The sequence below is a fragment of the Caenorhabditis briggsae genome (assembly GCF_000004555.2).
Source record: "Caenorhabditis briggsae complete genome, chrI, whole genome shotgun sequence".
In the NCBI taxonomy this organism is placed as follows: domain Eukaryota; kingdom Metazoa; phylum Nematoda; class Chromadorea; order Rhabditida; family Rhabditidae; genus Caenorhabditis; species Caenorhabditis briggsae.
The window spans coordinates 10,116,059-10,139,028 of record NC_013489.2 but is presented as its reverse complement, the minus strand read 5'-3'; the positions used below and the strand labels follow the sequence as shown (position 1 = coordinate 10,139,028).

Genomic DNA, 22,970 nt, shown 5'->3' with positions numbered 1-22,970 from the left:
CATGAGGTTTTTGAATTATAAAAAAGTTTTATCAGGCAAATTAAAAATTCATCTACAGAAAATGTAGAAAAAATAATTACGGTTTTTTTGAGCTATAGAACTAGAAATGTCAAAAGCTGAAAGAGGAGATAGATTTTTTCTGTAAAAAACTTTCAAAAATGACCATTTTTAACATTTTTCTTCCGGAAAACGACCATACATGAATCTATAACCACTAATTAATTTTTTAAAAATCATTTGAATTATCTTGGAATTCCACAAAATCAGATAAAAAATTCTGAATTTATGGTTTTAGACCTGCAATTGGGATCGCGCCAAACTTTTTTCTGTAGATCAAAAATTAATTTGCAGTTCGGAATTGTTCTGTGGGAGAGCGTGAAAAGTTCAAAATTTCGTTTGAGTCAGCACATTTTTCTGGCAAAACTGGAGGCACTTTTTGGCATCAATGCGTTATTTCGTTATCACCTAAAAACCTTTTTTTAATTCTTGTTGACGAAAACAGTTATCTAATTCAACTAAACTTTGGTTGAAACTTTCAGTTTTTCAGAATCCAATTTGAAGAAAATATCAGATTTCGGATGTTGTTAGTAAGGAATTCCGTGCAAAAATATTACTGTTTCATGAAAATTGTAAAGTTAACTTTCCACAAAAACATACTGATACGAGCCATCCATCTCTTACTAGGCCTATGGTATGAAATAGAGAATCTTGGAACATTTAAATTGAACCCAAATCATCTTAATTACAAAGCAACTCTCCGTTCGGCATACAGGAAATGGAGCCCACAGGAAATGCCAATACCGAAACAGAAACTAATCTACTCTCGCTTTTTTTCTCCATTCCTAACATCTCTTCCTGCTTTCTCTGCGTCTCTTCGTCTTACACACTCTCTTGTCTCTCGTTGTGTGGTCACTGAGCAAACCGTAAATGGGAATGGCAGCAGCCAGAAGCTACCGAAGAAAAAAAAATAAGAGAGAAAAAAGTGTTGATGGGAGAGAGAGAAGGTGAAAAAAAAGAATGTAAATCGACCGGAAATGAGTGGTGAGATGGGAGAAAAAGAGAGAAAATAAACAGTGCACCGGGCAGAAAAGTTGCTGTGCGGAAAAATGCTTGCGGAAAAAAAAACGAAGAGGAAAACAAATGATGTTGATTATTGAGAGGGGAGAAAAGAGATATGGATCATGGGATAAGGTTGACAGGTATACTCAACAGAACTGGGTTACGGTAGAATTGGTTTTCACTTTTATTACACAGGTCAATAAGATATACAAAAACATATAGGGTGTGAAACATACCTAGATTGAAAACGTTGCATTCACAGAATTTTTTGAAAATTCCTAGTTTTCCAGCTATTAGCCGATTTCTGGAAGACTTCGGTTTTTTTTCACGTTTTCAGTAAAAAGCTGCCCAAAAAGGGAACTTTTCAGAAATCGGCACATAGCTGAAATACTAGAAATTTTCAAAAAAAAATTCTATGGATGCGAAGTTTTCAATTCAGGTCTGTTTTACACTCCAGACTCCTGAAAAAGATCAAAATCAACAGAAAAACATGGTTTTTATGAAAACTACAACTTAAGAAAAATAACAAGTGTACTGATTAGCCAGGCGTTTCTGTCTGTTGATCCCTTTCGCCACGTAGAGGCTCAGTACATGAAAGGGCCCCCCCGCCCGTGTTCTCCGAGGACCATTGTTGGATAATTTCCAAAGTTCCTTTTCCCTTGTGAGAAGCCTTCCGTACGCTTTTTATTGATATTTCTTCATTCCTTTTAATCTTTGATTGAATCTCTTTTGAAAGGGGGACGTTCAGTGAAAAACACCTAGCCATGAACCCCAAAACATGGCGACCCTTAGGACCTTCTAGTACTTTTTTCGCAATCGACCAATCGAAAGAAAAAAAGAAAGTGGACCAAAAAATTACGCGTATGCAAAGAGCTTCTTACCAGAGAAAAGAGCTTGTGAAAATTATCCAACAATAAAATTCAAACAGTGGGATTTCACAGAGAAATTTTTTTCAATACGTTGAATATTTTTCAGCGTGGACAGAAGCTGGGGGACGTGACATTATATTGATTGATTTATCAATTTATTGCGTTACGTGAACAAAAAAGAAAATAATTGGAAAATAAGATTGGAAGCGAAAAAATTGGTTCAAAAAATTGAAAGTGGAAAATCAAACGGTAAAATAGGAAGTGAAAAGTTGGGAATCTCCCTTACTAATAAAACGCTAGAGGCGTCTGTCCGTTCTCGTGTCCGCCTGTGGACTTTTGAAAAAATTGAAAAATACATATATATTTACGTGACCCTTTTATTTAGAAAAAGTGAGAAACGAAGCGACGAACATTTGAAAAAAATAGATTGAATCGCGCGGAAGGCGCACCAGCTTGCTGGTGAAAAAATATGCTTAAAAATTTGGAAATGAAAAAAATGAGGAAAAAAAATCTAAAAAGTGAAAAAATAGGTTAAATCATGCCCACGGCGCACCAGTCAACTGCTTGATGCGCCGGATGCGCGGCGAACAAGCTGGTATATTCATATTTTACAGTATTCCCTCTGGTTCTCAATCCTTACTTTGAACCTTCTGAACTTTTGTTTACCGGAAACTGAAATTGGACTCTGTACCCAATTCCTAGATTTTATGCCCCGGATAATTTATTAAGGAAACGGAGAGGGGCTACTTCAAGAACAAAAATCTTAGAATTCTTCATAATCTAAAAGTTTTGGTTCAAAATTATGCCTGCTCTTCCGGATATTTGTTTTTCAGTGAGTCCAAAACATTTTCCAGTCTCCCGAAAACGATTGCTTCAGGCTTATCAATTGACCTATAACTCGTTGTATCGATATTCTCTGTATGTAAACTTGGTGATTTCAGTTGCCTCCATGATCCCATTGATCTATTTCATAGCTTTGAAACTATGCAAAACTAGTTTCCATGGAAATTTAAAGTTTCTCTTTGCATTTTATTTCGTTTCAGTTCTTCTGCTTTCGTTAGATTTGGGAGTTATTTCGGTAAGCTTGAAACAAAGATTACCATAAAACCTGTATTAGAAGGGCCCCTGTAATAGACTGGCCTTCATCAAAATGTGTTGTTTGAAATAAATGAAAATTCCCGTTTGATAGATGTTCATGAAATTTGAACGAGAATTCAACGATTTTTCTAAATGAAAAATTTCGAAATCAATGGAAAAAAGGGTTACCCTCTAATTGAAGGGTCCCTGTGATAGAAATGTCCTTTGGAGGTACTTTGGAACAATTGGAGGGCCGGCCCTTCTAATACAGGTTTAATAGTATTCATAATACAGATCCCCTTTTCGTTCATAAAAATAATTTCAGACAATTGAAATAATGATCCCATTCTTTTCGAAACATCCGTGCGATCTATTCATACCTTCGAAAGATCTTAAAATTGGAAATATATCGGTTTCTTATTTCATGACTCTCTATACTCATTTCCCCATTTCTATTTCTATCGAAAGGTGGATTGCAATGAAGAATGAAACGAAGAAAATTAGAATTGGACCTTATATTAGAATTGGACCCCCCCCCCCCCCTAAAATTAGAATTGGACCCCCCCCCTAACTTTATCTGTATTTAATGTATTTAGAATGTATTAAAGGTGGGGGGACATGAAAAAAATAATGTTCTCGAAATTCCGTTCAAAGATGCCCCTCGAGGAGTTGAACTTGTGAGGACGATGATTGAGGGTGCGGCGCCGCTACCGACTGAGCCACGCGGGCAAAGAGAAAGCGCACGCCCGTTTGCATACATAAAGGCGAGGACGACAGCTGTACGCAGAGTGACATTAAGCGTTGTACACCGTCACGTTAGAATGCATACTCTAGCTACAAAAAAACTACGAAAAATCTCCTGTCCGCCCACCTTTAAACTACTAACATAATGGTAATTTTTACAGATTTTATTAGATATTTTGGTTATTTACTACATCTACTGTGATGAGCTGTTTACTGATAAGACTATTTCATTTATTTTCTTTCCGAAAGCGGTTGCACCGAAAGTGAGACTTCACTTTGTTGGACACGATCCCCAATTTTGGATTTTTCAGATGTTCATATATTTCTGTGTCATGGGAATTCTGAATCTCATCAATTTCTTGTTTAGTATGTACCAGCATCGTAAAAATAATCAAATAAGGAATTCAAAAAACTATCTGTCTTCAAAATACCAATTAGAAGAAGTCTACGAGTCAACCAAATTCTCAGTATCTGTTATATCATGTCACTTCTTATTATTTTCTCTGTATATTGTTGGTATAGGAATTCTGAGATATTTCGGAAGTAAGATTATTCCCGATTCAATCGATTTGATGGCATGCAGAGGAGCTTTCACTACTGTAGGGAATTCACAAATCGCTGATTTCCAAAAAAGTCTTGTTTCCAGATGATATCTTTCAACAATCTGGTGGTTGGAGTGATCGCAGTTTGTCTGAATAGGAAGATGAAGCAAAGAAAACGGAATTCAATTAAAAGAACAGTGAGGATCAAAACGACCGGAAATGTTGGAGCTCAAAACTATGAGAATCAGATTTTCCGAATCTGGAATTCAACTTTAAAAATGCATTGAACTTTTACTGATACCTGTGAAATTGATAAAAAATTATACAAAATTTTTCTAATTTCTGCAACTGAAACAACAATTTGAGAAGCATAACGATCCCTCGTTTTTCCTATCCAAATGCTCAGCAAAATTCTGGTATACTGTATTTGCTCTAATTGTAATAGAAACCCACCCGACTTACTTAGTTAGAGCTCAATTATCTCGGTTCCTATAATAGATATCAAAAATGTGTCAACTGCATTTATCATAACGTTACCAATATTTCATCAGTTGATAAATTTTTGATATCTTGCACAGGAATCGAGATAATTGAGCTCAAAGTTAACGGTTGGAATTGGGCTTTAGAGGGATTATGCTGAATTGGCTCAAGGTGGAAGTATGGAGGACCTTCTATTAGAGGGAATATGGTAACTATAATACTATTTTATTTGTTTTCTGTTGTCGTTGCCCAGTAATTCATGTCTTTGTTCTGTTCAAATTCAGTTGTTCCATTCCAAAACCTTTATTATCCCATTATTAACATAGAAGTGAAACTTTCCAAAAAAAAACCGAGTATAAAAATCTATCAATAATGGGTCAGGATTTGTAATAAAAAATAAAAACGAATAAGAGAAAAAATGAATCCGTTGGGTTAATTGAAAACATGTGGGTATGGGTAAGAAACATGTATGAAAAAAAGGGGAAATGGGATGAGAAAAATAAAACTAGAACTGGATGAATTTCAAGTTTTTTTCTTGTAATGCCGTGTCCAAAGCCGAATTTCAGGAGAAATTCCTACTTTAATTGAAATTTCGCCTGGGAATCTACTTCAGAACCGGCATAAACATGGAAACTTTAAAAATGAGAAGAGACCGATTTAAATTGTTTTCTTTTGTTCCGGGGGAGTGATTGGAATCAATTATCGACGTAACAGATTCTTGCAAAGAACGGAATGGGTGAAGTGGATTGATGCGAGGAGGGTGGCAAATGGCGAATTACGAGCACGATTTGAGAATTTTCTGGAAACATATTGAATATATTGGCCTTGTGGCATTGGGGCTCTCACAATTTCTCTGATTTGGATTTCAACGCCGGTGGCCATCTAGCGCTTCAAAAATAAACAGAAGTAGCAAACAATGAATCGGAATCATCTCTCGCTAGTTATTCCTTCTGAATGAAATTGAAGATGACATTGACAAGACAAAACGACAAGAAAAAGTCGGTGTGTCATTGTGTGAATGTATTCAGACCCAAGCTGTCCAACCTTCGTACATTTGTGCCAAATTGGCAGATGATGTTGCTTCTGCGATAAGTACGTCAGCCTGAAAACGAGAAACGTTGTATTGGTACTCGTTCTGAATTTTACCTCTTCTCGAGGCGACAACTTCCTATCCGGAGCAGAACCATCGAGCCATCCGTTCAGTCGTCTTTCGACACGTCGGACGACTTCTCGAGCTTGCGAATTCTCCTGTTGCTCTTGTTGCAAAACCCAAACATCTGAAAATTTTGAAAATTAATAACCTATACGTTACGAAAGCGTTCTAATCTTACTTTCGAGTCCCGGCGGTGCATTGAACTGCTTCTGTGAAGCACGCGAAGAGACCGAGTCTATAGGCATAGTGGAGAGGCTGATCAGACTCATGAATACTCTGCAATCAGTGAATTGAGTTTCTGATTATTCAGAAACTGATATATAAAGATAAGCAACTTACACATCAATGTTTTGCATGACTATATTGAAATTCTGCACACAAGTGTCAATGTCTAATTCGTGACGGAGAGCTGAGTGTCCTCTGAAAGCAAAGGATTGTTTGAATTACTTTAAAATCTGTAATAGAAGGGCCCCCAAATTGTGAAGTTTAAGCTCATTTATCTCGGTTTCTGTGAAAGATATAAAAATCTGCTAACTGATAAAATTTTAATCATAATATCACCAACATTTTACCAGTTGCCAGAATTAATATATCTCATATAGGAGCCGAGATAAATGAGCTCAAAGTTAAAATTTAGGGGGCCCTTATATTAGAGGTTTAACGGTATACAGTAAACTATGGTTTTTTGAAACTCACTTCAAAAGTGGATCAATAAATGCCTGCTTGTAGAACTTCAGATAATCGGCAAACTCTTCTTTCTCCTTTCCTATCACGCGTATCAAAGGACGGAACTCTTTGGCTAGCGCCTGATGCCTTGCGACTGCTTCTCGAAGCTCGGTGCCTGCTTTCACTCGTTGTTGAGCATAAGCTCCATTCATTCCCATGATACTCTGTTCAGCGAGAAGACAATCAGTCACTTGTTTCATCCAATGGTATAGGTCTTCTCTGAAATAGTTGCTACTATAGTACTGGATTGTTAAAACAAAAAACCTACCGATTACTCATCCAAAGTGCTTGCAATTCAGTGACTCTCAACTGGAACAATTCGATCGTATCCGTCAATCTTTCTCTCGCTTTTGCTTTCCAGCTACTTCCATAAACAGCCAATTGAAGAGCCAATGAGACACCTCCAGACGTTGAAATGTTATCGTGGGAGGTCCAATCAACTAGTGGGTCGAATACGAATGCATCAAGAAGCATCGTCAAAACTTGATGACCAGAACGGAGAGTCGATAGAACATGAACACATGATTCGCGGAATGTACCGTACATGTCAGATGGCCCAAGAGCGTGTCGCATGTTTCGAGACAAGCGGAATGGTACGGTCTCCGGAATTCTCAGGATCTTTCCCTTGTCGAAACAAATATTGTAGTCAATGTGAACTACATGTCCGTACTTCAGATCCACCAATAGATTATCCAAATGTCTGTCTCCCAATCCCAATACCGACCCAACCATACTCATCACTGCCAGCGATCTTGCATACCGTTTAGTGACTGCCCACCACGCAGTGGAATCATTAGCACGCATCCATATCTCACGACTTATCAAATCTGTTGGTGTTTTGGAACATAGACCATCGAAAACTTCCTCAAGGATTTGGGCAGGCCATTTCGAACGATCCGAAGCGATTATGGCGTCGATATTCTAAATAAAAACAACTAGAATGTAATTTTATCTGAGAAACTTACATGAGCAGTGAATGCTTGCCGTATCATATTGTGGTACATGTTCGTTGGTTTCTCTATTTCCGGAACCGTCTCTCCATTCTTCTTCGTAGCTTGTTTCAGAGCTTTCTGGAAGTAACAAATTGTCAAAAAGTGTCACTCCTACTAATAAAGACTAACCTCTTTCATCTGCCACTTTCTATAAATGTGGAAGATCGGTGTAGCTCCCTCAACCCATTTGATAAGTCCTGAACGAGGTCCGAGTGGAATTACAGCGTAATGGTGTGCTTGGTATTCAGCAATCTGCCGGCTTTTTCCTTTCTCAGACTGAAGCATCACATTGCACAAACGGAGGAATTGCATGACACGCTCATCGAGATGAAGATCTTCGCGTCCTTTGAACAAGAATGCGAGTCGGAAATTATCAGAACTAAAGATATTAGAGCTATTTTTGGTTCTTACTGTTTTCCATCGGATCCAATGAATCCTAGCTTCTTTGGTCTTGTTTTGGTAGGGAGAATGGTAACGTTATCAGCGACACGAGCAATCGAAACGACACGATCAAATTCAACAGATTCTTGACCAGGCATTGGAACACATGATTTTCCGAGCTGAAAAAAAATGGTTGCGATTTTTTGGATTTCAAGTTTGAGCTCCAAACTTACAGTAGCCAAATATTGGGAGATATCCGCCGTTTGGAACGTTTGCATTCCTTTTTTGTTGGTTCTGTGAGCGAAGTTCGAAACCAGCTGAAAAGGAATATGAATAGTTTAGTTCGATTAGATCCGCAAGCTATTACATTCTTGAATGGCGCCCAAGAAGCTTCTGGAGAGTTGTATCGATTGTTTTTCGATTCCGTATGAGCTTTTGTCAACATTTCGGAGAATGTGTTAAAGAATTCCTTCTCATTCTCAGTCTCAGGTTGTGCCACAATCGTTTTCTCGTAGAGTTCATCAAGAACATCAAAGATCTAAAATTATATATTGAATTTAAAATTAAAAACTAATCTAGATTAGATATTCACCTGTCTGGTAAGTAGCTTGGTCTTCTTCGAAATGATTTCATCTTTCTGTTTTGGCATCAAATGCATTGAAAAGTCGGTTTTGGCATTTTCAGCTTTTATCAACGCTAATCTCTTTTCCATTTCATGCTCCATGGTTCCTAGTACAACCGACCACTTCTCCTCGTTCAGCAAATTGATCCGCTCCAATTCAGCAACAAATTGGCGGACATCTCTGACGAGATTCGGATACGACTGAGCCATTTTAGTTTCCAGTTGTTCACAGCAAGCACGAACTCGATTGCGATCATCATTCTGTTGCTCTTCCAGATCAGACACTTCAGTGGATGAAGCTGCTCCAGAGACAACTTGAAAAACGACTGCGTGTGGAGCAGCTGTACAGACACGAGATATCAGATCAACCAGAGTTTTACGAATGTGATCAGATGGGTGAGAAAGGCGAGCGAAGAGTTGCGGGAGGATTTCTTTCCAAACATGAACATTGGTCCTGCTCAATCCATCGTTTATAACATCAACCAACACTTCTCCGTGCTTCACAAGCATTTCCAGAATTCTCAGAGTCGCCAGAGTGGTCTCTTCTCGTTTCTAAAGAATAAAAACATAAGATAACTCAGAAACTCGAAACTTACCGAGTAGGGAAGACACTCAAAGTCTCCGGACATGTTGTGGATAAACTGGAAATACGAAGAGACCGTGATGCAAAGGAATTTCCGACGGTGAGCGCTGGCTGCTTCCCATAGAAGCAGATATGGATTGTTCGGAGAGAGAAGAACACTGGCTCGCATGGCATCCGGAACAATTTTTCTAACTTGTTTCTCCAGATTCACAAGACTCGTCGCATCTAAACTCCTCCACAGCTCCTCGTTTTCTTGTGCCGTCTGTCCAAATTGGTAGAGGGCGAATGGACTTATATTAGGGAAGTTCTCAATTTTCGCCATCTCGTATGTCCACTTCGCCATTTTGAGATGAGCTTTCGCAAGTGAAGGACATAGATCGGCGGACAAGTTGTAGAGAGCACCAACCAAACCAGCATAGCCACATGATAAACTGTTCGAGCGGGATTGAATTTCAGACTGAAAATTTTGAAATAAAGGGAATATTCGATACAAAGATGCTTACCCAAATGATGGTATTGTATAAGTTCGGAGTGAGAACGGTATCGATAGTTGGAAGTGTGTCAAAGAAATCAGCGAGTTGAATGCTTGCTCGACTCATGTGCTCCTCTCGTTTTGCAATGTCACTCAGGTATCCATTGGCTACCATTACTGCAATTTTCTGATCAATGAGATTCTAAAGAATCACTTACAATCTTTCGTTTGGTCGTCAAGATTCTGGAATTTCTGTTTCATCTCAATACTTGTGCTGAAAACGTCAGCCAACGATCCAAAAACTTCATTCATTTCTCGAACTCGAACATCAAAATGTTGAGATTTTACAAGTTTCAATCGTTGTCTCTCAACTTCCAAACGTTGCCAAGCTTCCAGTTTCTCCCCTCGAATCGCTGAATTTATATGGAAGAAAGCAAGTTCACAGTTGGAAGTCTTTCGAGAGAAACGAATGATTTCTCCATGAGCTGCGAACGATTGACCACGATGATGTTTCATGTGTCGTCCCCAATGCATCAGTTTTCTACAGATCGTCAGCTTATCTCCCTCGTTTCCTTCTTCGGCTCTATCAAACATTTCCACATCGGTCAACTGATTTTTCCAATGCGATGTTCCAGTCATTCGATCGACTAGATTCGCTATGACAAGAGATGTGGAAGATATATCCGAATACAGTTTGCACGATGAATCAGCACTCAATGCAAGTGCTCCCATCGCTGACATCTCTTTTTGCAGTTCGAGGAGTTCGTTTCTGAAAGAACTTGGGAACAATGAGTCAAAGTGTTTATGGAATTCAAAGTTTACCTCTTCATAGTCTGTGAATATGCGGATTCAACAAGTTGAAGACGTTCACGAGCACTCCAATCAACAACTTGTCTCTTTTCGGCAACACCGTAGTTCAGCTTTTCGAATTTTGTGAGCATTTCAATTCTGAAACAAATTGACAGTTATAATAAAAGATCCGATAAACAATGTCTCACGATCTGAAATCTTCCGCTACTTGTGCTTCTTCGTCTTCTCCAAATAGAGTTTTCTTGTAATATCTGACAGCGTCTGGAAGGCGGATTCGATTCAGCATGTCAGTTATCGCAATTTGGATAATGATACGAAGAGTTTCGTTGATACTGCTATCAACAACAAGAATAGCTTCGAGTTGCACCAATGCGATTTCGTATCTATAAATTTTCAGTAATTTTCACTTCCATTATTACTAAAACAAACCTTGCACTGGCCATTTCTCCTAGCGCTTCCATTAACTTCTGACCCATTTCCGTTCCAAACTCTTCTCGAACTCTTCGTCTCAATCCAACAATTTCCATTGGTTCCCCTAGAACAGCCATCGAGAGAGACATGAGACAAGCAGTGCAGACACCATTCGTAATCATTTTCTCATCGGAACCCTTTTGACGAGCATAGTGATTGAGAGCATTGGACCCAAATCGAATGACCAAGCCATAGTATCCGTTGAAGTAAGCAACAATGAGTGCTGGATAGTAGACTCGATTGAGCCAAACTTCGCAACTCGAAGAGTTCATTATGAAGAATTGTCGGGCAGTAACTGGAATCTCTGTCAAGTTGAAAATGGAAGAACCACCGCGGATTGAAGAAATCATGATCTTCTCCAAAACTTCAATTAGTTTCAAAAGAAGATGAACACGAAGCCACTGAATGGAAAATTTCAATGGAGGAGTTGCCGGTGGTGGAACGTCTTCTGTTGTGGATTTCGGCTTCTTATCACTACTCTTACGATTGATAACCTCTTTGGCGAGTCGTTTGATTTCATCTGAATTCGAAATATATATTTTTTAATATAATTTAAAACTCACTCTCAAAAGCTGCAAACGTCTGCATTGGTTTCCCCAATGGAGTTTTCATTTTATTGACGATACAGAAATTTGCAGTTTGATTAATAATCCAATCCCATTTCTCCATAAACGTTTCTGGCACGTCTGACTTCTCTTGAGAGATGTTCTTACATCCTTGAATCGCCGTTTCAAGTACTTCATCCATCCACACATATGGGCCTTTTCTGCAAAAAATTGGTTAGAAAACAAAGAATAAAGTGTCTGAAACAAACTTGAATGTAGTTGGAACAATCTGTTTGAGCAGGAAATTCGTAACCAAATTGAACTCCTCCGCTCCAAAACTCGTGGAACCAATCTGTTTCTGTTGCCGTTCCTGACTCATTTGGTAGGTGGTCGATAGGCTTTGTCTGGAAATCATTGGCTTCAACTAAACATGTCTTGTTTTTCTAATCCCTAAAGTATCTCATACGGAAACTCTCGTTTCAGGCGCAGGTGCAAATAGATGAGAAAAACAAAAAGGCGTTTTTTCAAAGGGAGAGGGTAGACACTAAAAGGGAGTCTAGTTTTAGTCAAGTAAACAAACAAGCCTTGAAAGCTCGTTTTGCAAAAAAAAACTGTTTCGGACCACATTTTTGGTACAAAACAGAGAGAGAAAAGTTCAAAAAAGGTGTACATGTCCGCGGCGACTACGCAGCCACCGATTATCCGTCCAGTTCTTTTTTGTCTTCTCCCCTCATAAATACATAAACACTTCTGAGAGTGTGCGCTTATTTGAAAATTGAAACAGCTGAGAGATAAATTGCTTCTTCATTCGTTCCAGTCTTTCTGTTCGGTTCTTGACTCACCTGATATAGGTTTTAAAATCTCCAGATTCCCAAATCGTCGTCGCTTCCTTCCATGTGGCTTTTTTTGTTTTATCAGTGATATCTTTGTTCAACTCTAGAGGCAATGCTGACCAATTGGTAACTGTTGAAAGGACGGTCAAGGCTTGGTTGATGCTGAAATTCAGTGTTCAGTCATCTGGACGAACTGGTTTTCTGTCCATCTCAATTTCACTTTTACAAGTGTCATATAATAAAGGGAATAGGTGGGGATACCAGTTCTTCCAGGAGTAGAGATCAATACAAACCTTTCATTGTTCCAATCGAGTACTGAATGCTGGATTACTGTATTTCTCAACCGAACCCATTCTTTTAGTCTGAAACTCTCGGCACTTATCTTTTGATCGCGTGCTATAACGACAAGGGAATGAAGCCAAGTGGAGATGAGGAACCTAAATTGAGAAATCAAGAGATTTCAGAAGTTCGAAATTTCGATTTTACCTGGTCTTTTTCCACAACCGATTCCCAAAACCACCGATAATTTTATGGAGAGCAATGACTTGCTTTCTGACATATTCTCGTTTCGTCTGCCCGTAGGCGTGTCCGGTTGGTGTCTCTCCATGAACCAAATAGTCAGATTGGGAAACATAGAAGTCGTGTCTGAAATCCTGCTGTTGTCTGTAAGCTATAAAAACAAAACTCACGCTTTGAGATGTCCAACCAGAATGGTTATGAAGATATGATAGACTTCCGGATGGTTAGAAGCGAGCCAATATTCTGTCAGCGGTAGTTCATCACAAAACAATTCGAAAATCGACGGACGGATTCCAATCATCTGATTTTAAATTTTGATAAAAAATTTCTTCGTTTTTGATACTGCAAACCTGTAGTATAAGGGTCCCGAACCGTTAACTTTGAGCTAAATTATCTTTCCTGTGAAAGATATCGAAAATGTGTCAACTGACAAAACATTTCTGATATTATGATAAACAATTTTTCGATTGACAATTCTTTCATAGCTTTAGCAGGAGACCTTCTATTACAGGTTTTACGGTATATCACTTACAACAATAAGCGAGCTTTTTGCACATGATATTCCCTGTAACGCAGAGAAGAACAGGAGAAGTATGGATTCATGCCATCTGACACTAACACTGCTTCCTTCACTTTGTTTCAGTTTCGACATGCTTTCCATCATTATCTTTCTCAAATCAGTGTATGTCGCTTGAAGATGACTGAGAGAAGTTGGTGTCAAAAGGACGGAAATCAAATTGACCAAGTCTCGATAGATCGTATTATGTCTGAAAGAAAAAACCATACATTCGAAAATTATAGCTTAAATCGCACCCAAAAATTCGATTATCATCATTCTGGATATTGAATAGACCAGTATCCGAATTGAAAACAATATGATGGATTCGAGTTTTGACATCTGACTCCGCGGGAAGTTGTTTGACAATCTGAACAAACTGACACGGGGCTCAAATCTCATTCAATTAATAATTTGAACAAACCTTCGCTAATGAGTTGAAAAATGCCTGTTTCTCTTTCGTGTTTTGCTTTGACAGATTCAAATCTTTTAGAAGATTTCCTAACGATTCTTCAACACTTTGTCGCATTTCCGCATCATTTTTTCCAAGGATCAGAAGTTCGTTAAGAAGGTCACATATGATGGTGATAAGAGCAGCAGACGACCATTTCCCACCGTTTCCTTCCAGCTCTGCTTGTAACTCACACATCTGGATTATTATCATTTTTCAAAAGTTTTGTTAGGAATAAGAAAATTACCATCTCATTGGTTTCAACTAGAATCTGCTGACTCTTGGCCATTTTCACAATAGCCATAGTCAATTTTAGCCGTTTCTTCAACTCTCTTGTATTTCGTAGTCCATTCTTTTTAATATCGGGTCGGATGATTCGTACCATCTCCTCTGCGAGCACTGGATCTTTTGAGAAGTGATCGGAAAACAAGTTGACGGTGTCCAGAAGTCGCTCAAAATTCTTTTCATGGCTATTGAAATCAGGGAAATTCGATACGATGGCTCGTAGGCATGACTGAAACTTTTTTATAAAAAACTTCTAAATACCTTTTTTTTTTTACCTCATACAAATCATCTGTAACTTTTCGAAAGGTGTTTGAGATGAGAATAATCCCTTTCAAACAGTTATTGTAAACTGCACTCGACGAGTTTGGAATCACTCGAATCAGCCATTCCAACGATTTTCGAACATATTCCTCATCGTTTTTTCCCAAGCGATTCTCGGATTTTTGGCTGATAGCTCCAACTATATAGTAGACGGAGAATACGATATCTGCTCGTGCGTCGTCATTTTTCTTCGGTGTGTTTTGGAGAAGAGTTCCTAGCCAAAGGAGGAATCTGTAAAAAATAAGACTTGTTGGAATAAGATTAGATGTTCTTACTCTGGATAAAAAGGTGAATCAAAGAGAAGAGCTCCGACATGTCTGGTGACTTTTCCAGCTAGACTCTTCAAATCCATTCGATCAGATTTTACAATCAACGGCCAAACGGCATTATCCAAAAGATATATCCATTTTGTGTTGAGTGCTTCTAAATCGGGAACTTTTGGAATAAGCTCCTCGATTTTTTGAAGGGTTGCTTTTCGCTCCTTATAAGTGATGTCTCGTTGACGAAACTGAAAAAAAATAGTTAATTTTATGAATGGGGACATTCGAACCCACAATTTCTATCAAGTTTCCAATATCATTGTTTTTCGATGTTAACATGTTTGGGCGGCACGAACGATTGCATAGGCTGAAAACTGACAGATTTGAAAAAGAAGGGAAATTGAGATTTTGGGGAAGAAAAACTATAGAGCAAGATAATTATTGACCGGTTCTTGTCAGGTGGGTTCTTAGAGGTGTATCGATTGTTTTTGCGAGACATCTTCAATATCAATTTTTAGATTTTTCAGTTAACAAATTATTAAGCCAGTCGACACCTTTAGCCACGTCCTCTAAAAATTTCAGCCAGCTCAAATTTACGTTCAAAAACGTTGCTATCTCCAACTTCAAACTAGAACTTGACACAATAAATTGATAACATTCACGTGATATCAAAACTGCAAATTAGATAAATATCGACTAATGACCAATTAAAATATTAGAATTCATGTTAAACATGTTTGACATAAATTCTCATTTTTCAAAAAATTCAAATTTGATTTTTTTAGATCGTGGTGAAGTAAAAACAATAATTAATTGCTGTGCGCCTTTAATACAGTAAACGTTAGAATAAATTTTTGCTTCGCTCGCTTTTCGAATTCTTCTCGCTTTCAAAACAAGTCTTTAGTTTTTAAAAATGTAAATCTTAGCTCTAGAATTAGTTTATAACAATGATCAAAAAGCATTCAAAAAATTGGCAACATGAGGTCACACTGTTGACATGGCGCAGTGAATATGCGCTCTACCGGGACGTTGAGGGGAACTATTTTCTCTTCACACAGACCGCTGTCTCTTTCTCTCAATCGTTTCCTCTATCTTTTTTTCCCGATACTGCCCGTTTCAGAATTTTTTTTATAGGTTTTCATCGATTTTTGCAAAGTTCGAAGTGTCGCGTTTCGTTAACTACGAATCGTTTCGTTGAGATTTATTACTGGCGCATCGAACGAATCAATACTAGCCCCTTAGCTAAGGGAATAGACCCAGAGAAACTATGAGCTCTTTTTGCTAGCTCGCGGCTCCTCTAACTTTGCTCAGATAGTTTTTCGGAAACGAGGAAGAACTTATTTTCCAAGAAGTCAGTTTGTACTGTTCTGTTGCCAAAATTCCCGTTACCTTGTCACTTTGCTACCTTTATAGTATTTAATATCGCTATTTACTTTTCCTGGCTTTTGAGAACATCAGTGTTGAGAAATAAAAGAACACTCTTTCCCACATAATATAAAAGTTAACCCTGATGACCTCTATCTTTCAATTTCATCTTGAAGATTAGTTTGTCTCTCCCTCCCTCTTCTCTTTTTCCAACGCACTCAATCTTCTTCCAATCTTTTCCTCTCTTCTGTAATTTTCTTTCGTCATCTGATGCGTCTCTAAGCAGTTTTATGTTCTTTCTAAAGATCGATAACTTTGCAATCGGCTCATCAATTCTTTGTCTAGCTCACATTTCCCACATATAGCATTGTAATCGCTGATATTCGCCAACAAAAATCGTTCATTTTTATGGCGATAATGGGTTATTTATTGGTCACAATTTCGCTGAGAGAGCGCCGCTGTGTTTTCCCATTCCTCTTCATTTCTTACGAAAACGACGACAACGCCTTCTTTTTGTTTCTCAAAATTCTTTTTTTTTTCAGTTCTCGACATGTCGAATCACCAAGATGGATGTTCGTCTCGAACGGGCGGCGCCAATCGAGAGTGTGATTGCACGGAAGATTTATCGGAAACCGAAAAATTGTGGAACGATTTTGAAGGCTGTGCTCAAGCAGTTGCTCGCCTTTACGGGGACTCTTCCTGGAAGAATTTTCGAGGCGCTGCAGAAGGAACGACGCAGTTATATAAGGTTTTTATCATTTCTTTATTTCACAAAGTTTGTTACAAAAAATCAATATTTTCAGACTTCAACTGACATATATCGCCGAGGGTTTGAAAAGGGTTACTCATCAGGATGTACTAGTGTGGCTAAGGAAATATTCCAAGCATTTCGAGATCCTGCTCAAGTTGATATGAATATAGTTCTTGAAGTCTTATATAGGAACATGGCGATTCCTAACGATGAAATGTTAACTGTTGATACGCATAATAGGTTCTCTCCAGAGACTTTAGCTGCTGTGGAGCTGTTTCAAAAGGTGATTAAATATTTTTTCCAAAGCTGCAAGACTTGAAAAATACGTCTCAAATCTCTTATTCCTACTTATATGGTTTTCAGGCTCTTATCCATAAGACAACTCCATTGAGCACTTTGAGCTCCCCACTTCCGCTGTCTGCTGCTTTGCCTCCACCACCCCCTCCTCCACCACGACCGGATTCACTAGATCAATTTTTGGCCAACCAGGTAAGTACCTACACTTGCATTTTCATAAAATTCTCGAACATTTAAGGTGCAACGTCATAGGAAGCGTCAAAGAACGCCTACTCGAACATTGTCGCCCAACTCTCAATTGAAGCGTCAACGACGTCATTAAGAAGAACTCTTCTCCTACTATTTCATTTTTGTAATTCTCACCGCTTTCTATCTTCACCACCACCGCTTCATAATCGTTTTCTACTCTCATTTTTTCTAGCTTTTTGTACCTCTTATTCTCTCTAGTGAAACTGAAAACTTTGCCTTAAAAACCGGTCTTCAAAACTGAAAACGACTGCTGCAAAAACTTGAATATTTTCTTCGTTTCAGAGAGCACCCTCTTATTTACTCAGATTTATGGTACACCGGTTATCTCTCTTTCGCGTCTTTAATATTCATGAATTTTCAGCTTCTCGTTTCATGCCTTATAATATACTCGGCGTACTTTACCTATCGAAAGTAATACAACAATTTGTAGCGAGTCAGGGTTAACATCTCTTTTATCGTAGCCTCCTCTTCTCTATCGTTTTTGTACATAAAAACGCCATCATTTTTTCCTCGGATCTTATCTTTATAAGTCTCTATTATTATTATTATTATGTTGGCTACTTCTTTAGTCCTACTCCTAATCAATGAAATACGACTTCTGTAAATATTATCCAATTTTTTGAAATCTTTTCTTCTATCGGGTTTGTAGCCTGTTTTTGTACTTTTTATTAGCTCGCAATTTGGAATCAAAATCGCAGTTACACATTTCAGAAGTCAGAATGGTGCGAAAACTGAAAACCCATGAGCAGAAGCTCCTCAAGAAAACCGACTTCATGTCGTGGCAAGTGGATCAGCAAGGGAGACAAGGAGATATGCTCAGAAAGTATGTTAATTTATTATATTTAGTCCTTGCTGATAACGCTGTTGTTTCAGATTCCACGTCACCAAGCGAGAACACTATGCCCTTTACAATACACTAGCTGCCAAGAGTCGTGAAGTGGCAGAGCTCATCAAAAACCTCCCCGAATCGGATCCATTCAGAGCTAAATGCACAGAGGATATGTTAACAAAGTTCTTTGCTGCCGGTCTTATTCCCACTGGAGATACACTAGAAAGAATCGGAAAGGTTAATATAGACTTTTGTGAAGTTTAAAATTCAGAATTTTTTCAGGTAAGTGGTGCCTCGTTTGCACGCCGTCGTCTCCCAGTTGTGATGCGTAATACCGGAATGGTGGAATCTGTAAAAACGGCATCGGATCTTGTTGAGCACGGACATGTTCGAATTGGAACGAAACTTGTCACTGATCCTGCGTTTATGGTAACAAGGGTATCTGAGGATATGATTACATGGACGAATGCATCGAAAATCAAACGACACGTTATGGATTATAACAACACTAGAGACGATTTTGATCTTATGGATTAATGATGATCTCTTTTTTGTTATCTTTGCTGTTTTGTTTTTGTTGTTAAACTTTATTGTTGTCTCATGAATATTCATAATTTTTATTTAAGTCACTCGACATTCCCTTCCTCTTCCTCTTCCTTGATTTTCGGCAACTCCTTTGCGGAGTGCTCACAGAGTTTCTCAATCATCGCCATCTCTTTCCCACGGTCAGTTCGGACGGCCCATTGAAGGCGATCGCGGAGAGACTGAAATTAAAATTTGAAGAACATTTTGTTTAAAAACTTCAAAAACCTGTTGGGTATTCGTCCAAAATGAACCACTGAGAATAGTTTCCACTCTCGAAAGCCTTGAGAGATCAGCAGCAAGTTGGAAGAGAGAATCTGGAAATTGCTACCGTAATCCTTCAAAAAAACTTTTGAACTTACTAAGTGTCGCTTTCTCATTCTCAATTTTCGTCGTTAAAATATTGTAGCTGTCCATGGCATCCAGTAGCTAAAATATACGTTTTGAACTTGCAAAAATACGATAAACAGAAGGCGCATCATATACTTTCACTTTGAACCTTTATATCTCGTTTCCTGTAGCAGATATCAAAAAGTGGTCAACTGGCAAAATGATTTTGATATAATAATAAAAATTTTGTCAGTTAAGTACTTTTTGATATCTGTCACAAGAACCGATATACCGTAAACACTAGAACGCCAGACAAACTGTCAACTTTGAGTTCATATATCTCATTTTCTGTAAGAGATATCAAAAGGTGATCAACTGGCAGAGTATTTCTTCACATAAACTTGTCTATGTGGAACCGTGTATGTAAGGTGATAAATTCTAAACTCAGTCCGGTGGCGTTTGCTAAGCGAGTAGGAGCGATTCCTTATGATATTCTGCTCCCTCCCACTTGACCTACAGGACTCTAGTCGGTCCGTCTGGTCATTTTACTTTTTTATTTGTACAGGTCCCATTTCTTGCCAAATTATCTATCGATCCCCCCCCCCCCCCCCATGCATTGCAAATAATTATATTATTATTATTATTATTATATTATTTGTCATATTATGGTAAATATTTTGTCAGTTGATTACTTTTTGATATCTCTTACAGAAAATGAGATATATGAGCTCAAAGTTGGCGGCTTGGGTGGCGAACTATTAGAGTGTATGTATGCTTAAAGTTCGAGTATAGGATATATTAGAGTGTTTACGGTAGTTCTCATACCTCTCTATAAGATTTATCAAAGAGCGCATCCATAGCTTGAAGATTGCCCATATTTCCAGTTTTACAAGAATTCAAGGATAATGATTCGATAGCTCGAACCTCCTTCATACGACAATCAATCACTTTTGAATCTTCTTTTCGTTTTGCCTCGAGCTGGAAATTTTACTTTTAGTTTCATACCGTAAAACCTGTATTAAAAGGACAACACCTGTATTATGTTAGACCTTTTATTGTTCCCAGGTACCTCCGAAGAGCCCTTCTATTACAGGGACCCTTCAATTAGAGAGGATCCTTTTTTCCGGCCGTGTTTTTCAAAAAATTTTAATCAAAAAATTCAGTGAATTCTTTTCTTAAATCATCTATTTATTCAATTCCCTCTCGGATTGCCCTTTCATTAATAGGCCCTTTTGATACAGGTTCTACCGTTATTTAAAAATTCTAACCTCCTGAATATCATCTAACGTCTCTCTCATATACTCAAACGGTATAACTCCTCCTATCTCCATTCCTTTGACTTCATTCTGAATCCGTGAGACTAGCTCTTTCGCAGCGATTTGGAGAAGAGAGACATGCTCGGATTGGATACGGTAGCGGTCTGTAAAGATTATTCTGGTACAAAATCATCGAAGCTATGGGTCCCACAACGACAACTACTGTAACCTAAAAATATTTTGATTTTCCGTATTTGTTTTCCCTGCAATTCGTTTTTTTTGTGTGATTTTTTTTGTTTGCAAAAAAACTACAAAATACAAGATTTTCTACAGTAATCTACAGTAATCTTTCGGTCAAGAACACTATCCCGTCAAATTTCAGGCAAAAAATTTAAAAAAATCCAAAAAGAATCTTCAAAAATAGATGAAAAACCTAAAAAGGTCTAAAACTTTTGCAAAAAAGGGAGTTTATCGGGGTTTATTTTCTCGATTTTCGTGCAGTTTCCGTTAATTTTATCACTATGAAAAACTTCGAATTTCTCACTTTCTTGGGGTAAATAACTGAAAAAGCAGTGAAAAATAGAAAATAAATCTGGAAAATAAAAATATTTTTAGGTTACGGTAATTGTCGCTGTGGGACCTTTGTCTTGGCCCTTGAACTTGATGAAAAATAAAAACGCACTTGATTTATTAGCAGCAAAAATTGAGATAGTCTTATCGGAACCATGAAGGGAGAAACCGATTGCTTGTGGGTTTTCAGATTCGAATTCTGAAATTTTTTATTTATATGCAAACTTTTCAGTGTGCTCTCAACCTGGAAACAGCTTATTCAACGCAATAACTCCTCCAGCTGTATCAATTGTCACTTTATATTTGGCGTTTCTGTCTACTTGTGTTTCTTCGAAAAGCGTTTTGAATGGTAGCTCGATCGTTTTTGTGACACTTACTGGAATTTGAAACTATAACGATTAACAAAACTTTAAAAAACTTACTTTGTGAGAACACACAGTGTGCTGCAATTGTGACTTTGTTGCTGGTTGGAGACTTTTTAGATCCAACGTAAAATTGTATTTGGAGGGATGCAGTGGATTCTGGAAGAGATGGAAATGTAGATTGTTGGGCAAAAAAATATATTTTTCAATTTTGGAAGTAATCCCTAGAATTTTCTAAAATATCAGTAGTTTTAGTGATTCTCTAAACTTCGATTTTCTCAATTTCTCAATTTTCAAATTGCTGGAATTCTGAAATTCCGGTTTTTCGAATCTTCTAATTTCCGTATCTATAAATTCTTCTGTCGAATTTCACAATACTAAAAAATTTAGGACAGTCAGGTATCCAGAAATCCAGAAGTTCAGAAACTCAGATATGAACTGAAGTTAGTTTTTTGAATTTCAGAGTTTTCTTTTGCTGAAATTTCAAATTTGAATCTCATTGTTTGGTCATTCTCAATTTCTCAACTTCCGAATGTTTTAAAACATTTTGAGTTTTCCGAATTCTGAAAATCCGAATTTCTGAATTCCAAAAGTTCAGACCGTTGGAATTTCGCAAATTCAAAAGTTTGACGACTCGAAAACTTAAGAATTCAAACAATTCAGAAATTCAGAAAAAATTGGAGACCGGGATTTGAAACACTTTTCTGAGTTTAAAGACTTCTCGAACTTCCAATTTTTTTGAATTTACCAATCTCTAAACTTCGAAAGGTCTTAATTTCTAAAATTCTCGAAAATCTGAATGTCTAAATATCCGAAATGTTAGATTTCTAATTTATCGAAAATCTGAGTTTCCGAATTAGGAATTCTTAAGACTCGGAATTTCTAATTTTACAGATTTCCAAATTTCCAAATTCGCTCCCTTCTTCCCTTAAATACCGTAGCGATCGCGCACCCCCACTTTTGACCTTTTGTAGAAATTTTCTTTGAAAGTTCCTAACTAGGTTCATTTCAGTCCGTTTTGGTTAAATCTTTTTTTGATCGATAGCAAATCTCTCTGGCTACGCGGTCACCAAAAATCGTCAAAAGTTGTACTTTTTGAACCGAGATATGATAATGAACGTACAAGTGGATACGATTTTTTTCGGGTTTTCCTATTTTTTCTGCCGAACTACTGTCTATTCAATAAAACGTGAGCGNTTTTCAGAATATCGCAAATCCTTTATCAGTTGACAATTTTTTTTAGCTCGAATACGAACAGAGATAATTGAGCACTGCAAATATAGTGTGGCCTTCTAGTAGAGTTCTATTAGAGTGTTTAGGGTTTCTAATAGAAAAATAACCCTGAAAATTTTAGCTAGTTCCGAAGACACTCATGCATCCCTTGATGAAATTTTCTCCCACTCCTTCACAACTTCTGCTTGGAACATGTGCGTCATTCCGATCGAAGATTCGCCTTCTCAAATTCTGGTTCAATCAATCGACTGTAAACTTTCCCTGTTTCAAGGCGACCAATGCGTATTCTCTCTCGTCCCACTCAGAGCTCTTCAACCTGGACCAATTGGATATTGTCAATCTACACAGACATTGTTTGTGGCCAATAATGGATTCTTGGCAGCCATCAAGTTCAG

General features: G+C 37.8%; 5 protein-coding genes across 5 annotated transcripts in view; 3 read left to right on the top strand and 2 right to left on the bottom strand.

Annotated features, from left to right (window-relative positions):
- Positions 1–2,730: 2,730 nt before the first annotated feature.
- On the top strand, positions 2,731–4,578 carry CBG12736 (the record flags this gene model as incomplete). The annotated part of the gene is made up of 5 exons (XM_045241001.1): positions 2,731–2,760; positions 2,806–3,006; positions 3,911–4,012; positions 4,061–4,348; positions 4,396–4,578. The coding sequence occupies 5 exons, from the start codon at positions 2,731–2,733 to the stop codon at positions 4,576–4,578; spliced, it is 804 nt and encodes a 267-aa protein (XP_045094959.1).
- Positions 4,579–5,795: 1,217 nt separating this feature from the next.
- On the bottom strand, positions 5,796–15,090 carry Cbr-smg-1 (the record flags this gene model as incomplete). Its single annotated transcript, XM_045240993.1, is given in 32 exon segments — positions 5,796–5,873; positions 5,918–6,048; positions 6,103–6,200; positions 6,264–6,344; positions 6,621–6,869; positions 6,919–7,571; positions 7,616–7,720; positions 7,772–8,006; positions 8,054–8,202; positions 8,257–8,340; positions 8,391–8,561; positions 8,616–9,197; positions 9,242–9,685; positions 9,732–9,877; positions 9,919–10,469; positions 10,523–10,648; positions 10,699–10,893; positions 10,940–11,501; positions 11,545–11,747; positions 11,796–11,930; positions 12,369–12,521; positions 12,653–12,796; positions 12,846–13,004; positions 13,049–13,179; positions 13,411–13,488; positions 13,507–13,645; positions 13,692–13,804; positions 13,859–14,083; positions 14,133–14,399; positions 14,446–14,722; positions 14,767–14,999; positions 15,046–15,090. 32 exon segments carry the CDS (start codon positions 15,088–15,090, stop codon positions 5,796–5,798), a joined length of 6,942 nt encoding a protein of 2,313 aa, XP_045094958.1.
- Positions 15,091–16,666: 1,576 nt separating this feature from the next.
- Positions 16,667–17,486, top strand: CBG12734 (the record flags this gene model as incomplete). The annotated part of the gene is made up of 4 exons (XM_002640177.1): positions 16,667–16,864; positions 16,920–17,150; positions 17,231–17,356; positions 17,403–17,486. 4 exons carry the CDS (start codon positions 16,667–16,669, stop codon positions 17,484–17,486), a joined length of 639 nt encoding a protein of 212 aa, XP_002640223.1.
- A 646-nt stretch (positions 17,487–18,132) lies between these two features.
- Positions 18,133–18,779, top strand: CBG12733 (the record flags this gene model as incomplete). Its single annotated transcript, XM_002640176.1, has 3 exons — positions 18,133–18,236; positions 18,287–18,479; positions 18,525–18,779. 3 exons carry the CDS (start codon positions 18,133–18,135, stop codon positions 18,777–18,779), a joined length of 552 nt encoding a protein of 183 aa, XP_002640222.1.
- An 89-nt stretch (positions 18,780–18,868) lies between these two features.
- Positions 18,869–22,970, bottom strand: part of Cbr-bbs-9 — a gene marked incomplete at both ends in the record, with an annotated part of 8,594 nt that continues 4,492 nt past the window's right edge. Inside the window, 10 exons of the mRNA XM_002640175.1 lie at positions 18,869–19,006; positions 19,053–19,141; positions 19,187–19,253; positions 19,980–20,132; positions 20,423–20,574; positions 20,622–20,673; positions 20,955–21,002; positions 21,093–21,179; positions 21,253–21,356; positions 21,403–21,501. Of these exons, the coding sequence (XP_002640221.1) occupies positions 18,869–19,006; positions 19,053–19,141; positions 19,187–19,253; positions 19,980–20,132; positions 20,423–20,574; positions 20,622–20,673; positions 20,955–21,002; positions 21,093–21,179; positions 21,253–21,356; positions 21,403–21,501 (989 nt within the window). The remainder of the gene's footprint in view (positions 19,007–19,052; positions 19,142–19,186; positions 19,254–19,979; positions 20,133–20,422; positions 20,575–20,621; positions 20,674–20,954; positions 21,003–21,092; positions 21,180–21,252; positions 21,357–21,402; positions 21,502–22,970) is intronic.